A 9,694-nucleotide genomic window follows, 5' to 3' on the forward strand; every position below is an offset into this window, starting at 1 on the left:
TTGTACAAAACAAAAGAAAAAAAGCAATCAAACTTTTACTATTAGTAAGTTGACAGCATGCATTAACGTGAACAATATATGTATGATTATATTTGGACCACATTTAGCCAAGCGTATATAGTTAACAGAAAACCAATATCTTCATAATATTCCTAATTCCTTATAAAAATAATTAATGTGAATCTTATTTTGGTAAGAATATCTTCAACCAAATTAATATTCCTAATTCCTGTCATTAACATTGATGAAGACTTCCCACCTCCACCTGCACCGTAGAAAGTTGTGTGCATATGATGACTTTCTCTTCTTTTTCATTTTCACCTTCTAGCTATTTTGAAACTGGTGTTGCTCTTCATTTTTAGAAGCAGCGGATGCTCCTCACTATCCTCCCATTTGTGGTTAATTAGCTGGTGGATGTAATTATGGTACTTGCTTTTCCTACTTAATGTCTTCTCTTCGTTCTTACTTTTTTTTTTTTTAAGTACAATTAGGTACATTAAATTTGTTCACCAAATTTTATTTACCAAATAGTGTGGTAGTGTTGAATTTATTCATATATGACATGTTTGATTTGGTCATTTCCATTCTTAAGCATTTAAGCATAAATTCTTAGGGCAAGCCCAATGATGGCTGTAAATTGATCTGCACCATCTTGCGATTTGTACTCATAACTTCAATAACTCAAAATTTGAAATGGTGCACCACAGTATAACATGAGAATTTGTAATATGACGTGACAGTGTGGAAAAAAAATTCATATTGTAACCACAAAAAGTACCTGATGTACCAAGTGTTAATAAATTAACCAGTGAATCTTTAGTAAAAATTTCATAAAGAGATTCGTTTTGTCAGAATAAAAATTATTAGACTCTTTTGAGTGGTCTTTTGCATGCAACAAATGATTTCAGTTTCGAATTAGATTTAGATTAAATGGTAATAACTATTATCATTATGAACTTTGTAAAAGGCTACACATTTTGAAAGTATTAAGTTTTATCTTGTTAAATAAAACTTGTTTCTGAAAGTATTAAGTTTATCTTGTTGAGTCAATTTTGTTTTTTTTGTTTTTGGGTTTTGTCGGATGGAATCTTTCCAGTTGATGCAAATGAGTGAATTTTGCATGCACAATGGATTTTAAGTCGGTTTCAAACTTTTTTATTTTTCGTGTCTACTTGCGAACTTAACTTTTGAAACCGACAAAGAGACATGTAATAATAAAAGTAATTAACCATAACCACTTATCAAAAAGAAGAAGCAAAGTACCATTCTAGATCAACCTGTCATGTCATATTGGTGAAAAATGACCTGCCTTCTGTTTACGGAAAAGAAAAAAAAGGCCTCCCATCTCTCATAGTCACCTTAGCTAGAATCTTAGTCTAAAATACGTAACTTTGAAATCCATCAAAAAGATATGAGTAAACTGCAAGGTTTATTTGATAAATTGGAATAACAAAATATAACCCTAGCCACGGGTAAAATCTGTTTAACTACTTCTAGAAACCCTAGGAATAAACAAGGAATTAAAATAGGAAAATAACAAAGTTTTCAAAAACTGTAAAAACTTTAACACTAGATTTCGGGCTGCTAAACGATCTCGGATGCCCAAAAAATCCCATTAATCATTGTGTATCAATGAATTTTACTCATAACACCATTCTCTTCGAATTGAAGGGTTATGGGCCCGATTCTCAGCTCGGAGCCCATATCTGCAGTTTGCTTGATTTACTCTTGCACGTGCGTCTCTCTAAGTCATGTTCAATTGCTTCCGCCATCTATTATTCTACATCATATATATCATCTTTGACAATCATATTCAAAATGAAGGTTCATAATACAAATTACTTAACACAACGACATGTATTATGATAGTATGATTTTAAGAGAATGATCATATTTAATTCATGAATTCTTTAAACCTCCGATGACCAACCACAAATAAAGAAACTAACTAGCTACAAGATGTTGCGTTCAAATATTTGTATGTATCGTTTGATTCAAGTACGTTCAAGAGTACCCTGATATTTGACTAAAGAGTTGTTGACAATTCAACCTCCACCTGATTCTCTATAGCCTAGGCCAACTCACATCCTTCCAGGTATCCCGAAGAGAGCCATATCGTCATACCGGCTAAATCCAAAACCAACACAACTCGTCATCTTCTCGTTATTGCAACTCCAAACCCATGTTGAAGGTTGGCAATTGGAGTCAAATCCTAGTGTACTTAGGTCAAAAGACGATGACTATCAAGGCAACAACAACGTTTTACCTCGGCTGCTTTCACACCATAAAATACGATAACAAAGTATAATAAAGAGGAAAAGGGAGCAAAAGAGAAGAGAGGATATGAGAGAGGATATGAGGAGAGGAAAAGGGAGGGGGAAGGGAGGAAGATTGCCGACGCCAATGGGGTGGCATTGCCTCAAACTTTAATGTAAGCGATAATAAAGTCGCATACCTTTAATGTAAGTAACGAACTCGTTTGGTAACGTCTTTATTTTTGTCATTTTTTTGTTTAAATTTTTATTATTGAAAGAAGATAGACCAAGAAAAATAATTGATAGAGATAAAATATGTAGAATGCACATAAAATAAAAATTATAGAGACCTTTATTTTTTTGTTGTGGGGAGGTGTTGGGGGTGGAGGGTGGAGGGTGGGTGGGTTAGAATTGGGGCTAGAGCCCAACAACAAAAGAAATACTACATAAACAGTTCCTAGTACTTTTTAACTACTTTTTATTGATATGTTTTCTTTCTCTTACAAAACATACCCTAATAGGTTAAGCTGGGCCGGTCGGTGAATGGTCGTTGCTAAGTTTTAATTTTTGCTTTAGTTTTCTTTTTTTAATTTATTCAAAGCTAAACGACTTAAGTTGGGGTTAAATATATGGGTAAGTGTAAACAAATCCGTTGCAAACATGCTTTTGGGAGTGATTAAACGGCTTTGGTTAATGTTAAATGTCTAGGAAGATTGTTGATGTCATAGGATTTTTAGGAGGATTAGTTCTGGCCTTGTAACTCACAATACATAAGACTCATCTGATGATTATGAAGAGCTGCAAGAGGATTCTACCAATCAATCAAATGGAAGGCTAGAAAAAGGAAAATTTTGTTAGACATGAATGTAAATATGAGTCATGCATTAGAGGAAAGATCTGTGGTTCGACTAGTTTGACTTGTCTCAGTACTCTCCTCAAATTCAAGATGTGCTTGAGAAAGCATGATATTAGGAGAACCATCATATTTGATTGATGAATTGAATTGATTGTTGTTGTTTTTTTACATTGATTTAGTACATAGTAGAGAGATGTCAAACAAGGGCCTTGAAATGGTCTTCAAATAAAGCTAATTGGCCAAAGCCTATTAAAGACCATTTTATTCATCTATGAAGAGGGACAAAAAGGCTTGCAAACTAATACTTTAGATAAGAATGAGTGGGTTGCGGTAGAAAAGAAGTTGTTTGACAAGTTTGGGAAGAGATACAATCGTGACAAATTGAAATAATTTAAGAAAAATCACAGTTTTTGAGTTCCCTACTTAGATAGGATACCAAATAGGCCCTAACTAGCTACAAGATGTTGCGTTCAAATATTTGTATCTGTCGTTTGATTCAAGTAAAGTTCAAGAGGACCCATGATATTTGACTAGAGAGTTGTTGAAAATTCAGCCTCCACCTGATTCTCTATAGCCTAGGCCAACTAACCAATGTTGAAAAGGAAAGGGTCCTCAATTTAAGTATTGCTAAGTTGTGGAAGGCAGATGTTATCGATTTGTCATTTTTCAAGTCAATTGTCCAAACTACCAAGTACGAGATAAAAAGATAGAGCACACAGCACTACACACTATAATATTGCATTTATATCAAAATTCACAGGATAAGGCATCCATAAACAACCATTTTTATTCAATTAATATTATATCATAATAATTTTTGTAAGTAGTGAAAAACAACCATTTGTAAGGCCTTTTCTGCTTTCCACATATAATTATCGTTTTTTTTTCCTTCTAATTGTTGTCGTACCAGAACTGTTTCTGGAGATAGTCAACCACCTTGTTGTCAACTTGGAAGGCCTTGGTTAGAACATCAGGATTGATGGGAGGCTTGGAGCCAAACACTGCATTGGCTATGGTGATCACTCCTGGATTCTGGCTGCTAAGCCCAGCAAAGGCTACAGCGTTGACATGTCCCACATTGAGTTGAAAATGAATGAGGCCAATTGGGAACACAAACACATCTCCCTTGTTCAACTCTTTGGTGAATAGGCGATTGCCATCACCGTTGGATGTGACGAAACCAACATAGAGTGTTCCTTCCAAGACCACAAGGATTTCGGTGGCACGAGGGTGAGTGTGAGGAGGGTTTAGGCCATTTGGTGCAAAGTCTATGCGGGCCAAGGATATGCCGAGAGTGTTCAGTCCTGCTAGGTTGTCCACATTCACGGCTGTCACATTTGAACCAACCGGATTTTGTGTATTTCTTGGATTTTGAAGCCCAGAAAAGAAGAAATCATTTGCATTGGCAAGCTTTGGGTCCTTGCAGAATTTCCCATTCACAAACACTGTTTGCACCAAATAGAAAAAAAGTAAGAAAATTTTAGTATTATTAAGTTGACAGCAAGTGCATTGACATGTACAATATATGTATTTGGACCATATATAATTATTTCCTCTCTAACAGATGTAAAATCCCCGTAAGTGGACCCAATAAATTATTGGTATAAACTAGTATTTCATATATGTATAAGAAACAATTTATATTTGTGTGTGTATGTAAAATTACATACGTGAAAATGCCATGCAAAGGCATATATATTTAACAGAAAAACAGTCTTTCATGTATTCTTAATGCCCTACGAAAATAATTCATGTGGAAATAATAGTTGGGAAAAATATAATATAGCAGGATATAAATGTATACCACCATCTTTGATGTCCTTAATTGCTACACAGAAGTCCTGAAGAGGACTGGGGTCATAGGCGGAGGCAAGGAACATTGAAAATGCCAAAATGGCAAGAATGCTTATGAGAAAATGATCTCCTTTCATCGCAGTTGGCCTAGCTAGGTTGCCTTAAAACTTTGTGTTACTGTTTTTTGTGTGTAGAGAGTTGGTGTGAGGGTGGGATGAAAATCCTTCATGGCATATAGGTCTATTTATAGATTGGAGAGAATGAACTAGTCTTCTACAGTACTTTTGGATATAATTTTCTTATCGAAGCAGGTAAAGACTTAATGTTATATTTAGAAGCAAGTCAAGACTAGTGGGTATATATTGACCAAATTTTGATATTAGTTTCATTCCTGTTTTCACATTGATTGCATCTTTTTTTTTCTTTTTCTTGTGAAAGTAAATAACAAGAAGGATATGAATCGTATTAGAATTCTATTAAAAGAATGCATAGTTCAATAACTAAATCTCAATAAAGTTAGCAAAAAATAAACACTAAGGCTCTGTTTGATAACCATTTCAATTTTAGTGTTTAGTTTTCATTTTTTGTGTTAGAGTATAGAGGAAATGAAAGTGAGAATGGAAGTGAGTGTAAGATTGAGAGAGAGGATGAGAGGGGAGGATGAGAGGGGAGGTAACAAAAGTGAAAATAATTTCAAATATAGATTTCAGTTTTTTAATTTTTTGCCACTTTTGTTACTTCTCCCTCCCATCTTCCCCTCTCATCTTCCCTCTAAATCTCATCTCCGCTCTCATTCTCACTTCCACTCTCCCCCTTTCCTCTATATTTTAACACAAAAAATGAAAACTAAAAACTAAAATTAAAATGGTTATCAAACGGGCCCTAAATATATGAACTAAGGCCGATCAACCATTGAACAAGGCAAATTTTATATATATATATGTTATTACTATTAAAAATAATCAAATATCAGTTGTGATTGAATTTTCAAGATCTTTGACTCAGCCCATTGTTTGTTGTTTCAATAAAATAAAATGCCTGTTGTAAAGGTCTATTAGGGTTTGTTTAATACAATGTGAGGTGAGGAAGAGTTGTACCAGAAAGAAAGAGTAGTTAAAGGAAATAATTATATTCAAAAAATTTAGTTGGTATTTCTCGTTCAATATTTATGTTATATGGAGTCATTCTACCCTAAATATAAAATATAACAGTTCCCCAATTGCTCCTGTCATTTCCACCTGCACCGCAGAAAGTTTAGTGCATGACTTTTCTTCCTCTTCATTTTCACCTTCTAGAGCTAGTTTGAAACTGGTCTTGGTCTGCTGCTCATGGTGGATTTTCTGTGAGCTATGGTGTTTTAGGATTTAGCTGGTGGAAAGACGGACTGTAATGTTTTTCCCATCGCACTCCTACGTCATATCCCACATACATCTGTTGTTCCCTAAAAAAGAAAAGGACACACGTCAATCTGTCACCGATCACCCAATAGAATGGTTCCACATCATCAGCCTCTCTTGAGTCCTACATTGGAAAAACGACCGTCCTTGGCCACCACCGACTTGGCCATTCCAAGTGCGATAGAGACATACAGAAATACAACTTCAAGACCACGTCCACCCTGAGAAAGAGTTAACTAAGTTTGATGCACTCTGATTGGTGGTGTGAATTCCACGCATATCAGCCAATGTAGTAAAAAACTGGGGAAAAAAATTAAGTAAAAAGCAAATATAAAAAAGTACGGTCGATTTGAGCTAAGGAGTTGTCAACTCGAATTGATTGTATTAGCAATCTTGAACATAGTTAGGGTTGCAATATGTATGAAATTGTTTTGGGGATTAATTGTAATAAGTTTGAAATATGTTGAGATAAATTGTGTGGAAGGGAGCCTCCTCTCTTTTTTTCGTCTTGCTTATATGTTGGAATTTAACCTAGCTTGAATAGGAATCCAACTCCTTGACGCCTAAAATAGATTGGAGCAAAATTCGAGCTACTTTGATAAAATCTTCACTACTGGTAAGGAATTAAATGCATTATGCATAGCCTTGTTTGTCAGTAACTAAACTCAATTAGGTTAGCAACTAAATCTCAATTAGGTTAGCAAAAAGAGAACCACAATAAACTAAATATATCAACTAAAATTCATTCTACCAACTAAATTTAGATTCGTTAACGACTAGTTAATGTCATATGGATTCATACTACCAAAGAGTTCAATCTCTTATTAACATTGATGGTGACTTTCCACCTCCACCTCCACCTGCACCCTAGAAAGTCATCATGCATGATGATTTTCTCTCTTCTTTTCCATTTTTCACCTTCTAGCTCTTCGTTTGAAACTGGTCTTACTCTTCGTTTTTAGAATCATTGGCTGCTCCTCACTATCCTCCCATTTGTGGTTAATTAGCTGGTGGATGTAATTATGGGACCTGCTTTTCCAAAAAGTCTTCTCTTCGTCCTTACTTTTTTTCTCGAGTACAATTAAGTACATTAAATTTGTTCACCAAATTTTATTTACCAAATAGTGTGGTGGTGTTGAATTTCAATTGGAGGAAGATGTTCTTGAAGATGTCGGATCCACGGAAAAGAGTGTGGCTTAATAGCCTACTAAAGTGAACGAGAGTGAATGATTAGTCTAAATTTATTTTAATTGAATGATTAATTGAGCTTGAAACATATATATGATTAATTGTCCTGGTTTTCTGCTTGTGGTTTGTAATTAATGGGAGATTGGATTGGAGTTGTGAAAACTTTTAAATAGGTTCAATGATTATGTATGAAAACCTTGTGGATATGCTCTCTTTCTCTTGCTTACTAGTAAATATTTGGAAGCACATAGTACCTCCAGATTTCTTGCTCATTTTTAGGTGCTTTCTCTTGTGCACTTCTTCGTTCATTATTGTTGTTTATTCTTCAGTAAGTATGCTAATTGAGCTAGTCGATCATATATGTATGGTATTAAAATAGTATGTTTAAAATATTTTTAATATGTTTATCTAAATATCTTAATTATAAAAAAAAAATTATGAAAAAAAAAATTGTTTTCAAGAATTCAACCAAACAAGTTTTCAAATTTTAAAGATTCAAAAACAGTTTTCAAGTTGCATACCAAACTACTTTTTCAATCTTTAAAAATGGATTAGAGAACTCTTTGTTTTTAAGAAAAATCACAGTTTTTAAGTTTCCTACTTAAATAATATACCAAACATGCCCTAACTAGCTATAGGATGTTTCGTTCAAATATTTGTATCTATCGATTGATTCAAGTAAAGTTCAAGAGCACCCATTGATATTTGACTAAAGAGTTGTTGGAAATTCAGCCTCCATCTGATTCTCTATAGCCTAGGCCAACTAACCAATGTTGAAAAGGCAAGAATCCTCAATTTAAGTATTGCTAAGTTGTGGAAGGCAGATGTTATCGATTTGTCATTTTTCAAGTCAATTGTCCAAACTACCAAGTACGAGATAAAAAGATAGAGCACACAGCACTACACACTATAATATTGCATTGATATCAAAATTCACAGGATAAGGCATCCATAAACAACCATTTTTATTCAATTAATATTATATCATAATAATTTTTGTAAGTAGTGAAAAACAACCATTTGTAAGGCCTTTTCTGCTTTCCACATATAATTATCGTTTTTTTTTTCTTCTAATTGTTGTCGTACCAGAACTGTTTCTGGAGATAGTCAACCACCTTGTTGTCAACTTGGAAGGCCTTGGTTAGAACATCAGGATTGATGGGAGGCTTGGAGCCAAACACTGCATTGGCTATGGTGATCACTCCTGGATTCTGGCTGCTAAGCCCAGCAAAGGCTACAGCGTTGACATGTCCCACATTGAGTTGAAAATGAATGAGACCAATTGGGAACACAAACACATCTCCCTTGTTCAACACTTTGGTGAATAGGCGATTGCCATCACCGTTGGATGTGACGAAACCAACATAGAGTGTTCCTTCCAAGACCACAAGGATTTCGGTGGCGCGAGGGTGAGTGTGAGGAGGGTTTAGGCCATTTGGTGCAAAGTCTATGCGAGCCAAGGATATGCCGAGAGTGTTCAATCCTGCTAGGTTGTCCACGTTCACGGCTGTCACGTTTGAACCAACCGGATTTTGTGTGTTTCTTGGATTTTGAAGCCCAGAAAAGAAGAAATCATTTGCATTGGCAAGCTTTGGGTCCTTGCAGAATTTCCCATTCACAAACACTGTTTGCACCAAACAGAAAAAAAGTAATAAAATTTTAGTATTAGTAATTAAGTTGACAGCAAGTGCATTGACATGTACAATATATGTATTTGGACCATATATTGTACAGAAAAACAGTCTTTCATATATTCTTAAGTGCTACACAGAAGTCCTGAAGAGGACTGGGGTCATAGGCGGAGGCAAGGAACATTGAAAATGCCAAAATGGCAAGAATGCTTATGAGAAAATGATCTCCTTTCATCGCAGTTGGCCTAGCTAGGTTGCCTTAAAACTTTGTGTTACTGTTTTTTGTATGTAGAGAGTTGGTGTGAGGGGTGGGATGAAAATCCTTCATGGCATATAGATCTATTTATAGATTGGATAGAATGAACCAGTCTTCTACTTTTGGGATATAATTTTCCTTATCGAAGCAGGTAAAGACTTAAATATTATATTTAGAAGCAAGTCAAGACTAGTGGTATATATAATATATTGACCAAAATTTGATATTAATTTCTGCCGTCCTGATTCATATAGCTTGAATTTTTCACTTCACATTGATTGCATCTTTTTTTTTTTTCTTCCGTATGCATAGGCTTA

General features: G+C 34.8%; 2 protein-coding genes across 2 annotated transcripts; both read right to left on the minus strand.

The window, feature by feature from the left end:
- Positions 1-3,880: 3,880 nt before the first annotated feature.
- LOC103341925 (germin-like protein subfamily 1 member 13) lies at positions 3,881-5,118 on the minus strand. Its single transcript, XM_016796611.2, has 2 exons — positions 4,916-5,118; positions 3,881-4,556 (listed from the first exon to the last, which is right to left on the minus strand). Exons 1-2 carry the CDS (start codon positions 5,040-5,042, stop codon positions 4,003-4,005), a joined length of 681 nt encoding a protein of 226 aa, XP_016652097.1. The 5' UTR covers positions 5,043-5,118; the 3' UTR covers positions 3,881-4,002.
- A 3,320-nt stretch (positions 5,119-8,438) lies between these two features.
- Positions 8,439-9,419, minus strand: LOC148915926 (germin-like protein subfamily 1 member 18). The gene is made up of 2 exons (XM_089055482.1): positions 9,247-9,419; positions 8,439-9,158 (listed from the first exon to the last, which is right to left on the minus strand). The coding sequence occupies exons 1-2, from the start codon at positions 9,354-9,356 to the stop codon at positions 8,561-8,563; spliced, it is 708 nt and encodes a 235-aa protein (XP_088911608.1). The 5' UTR covers positions 9,357-9,419; the 3' UTR covers positions 8,439-8,560.
- Positions 9,420-9,694: the final 275 nt, after the last annotated feature.

The sequence above is a fragment of the Prunus mume genome, linkage group LG6 (assembly GCF_029339155.1).
Source record: "Prunus mume cultivar Tortuosa linkage group LG6, ASM2933915v1, whole genome shotgun sequence".
Lineage (NCBI taxonomy): Eukaryota > Viridiplantae > Streptophyta > Magnoliopsida > Rosales > Rosaceae > Prunus > Prunus mume.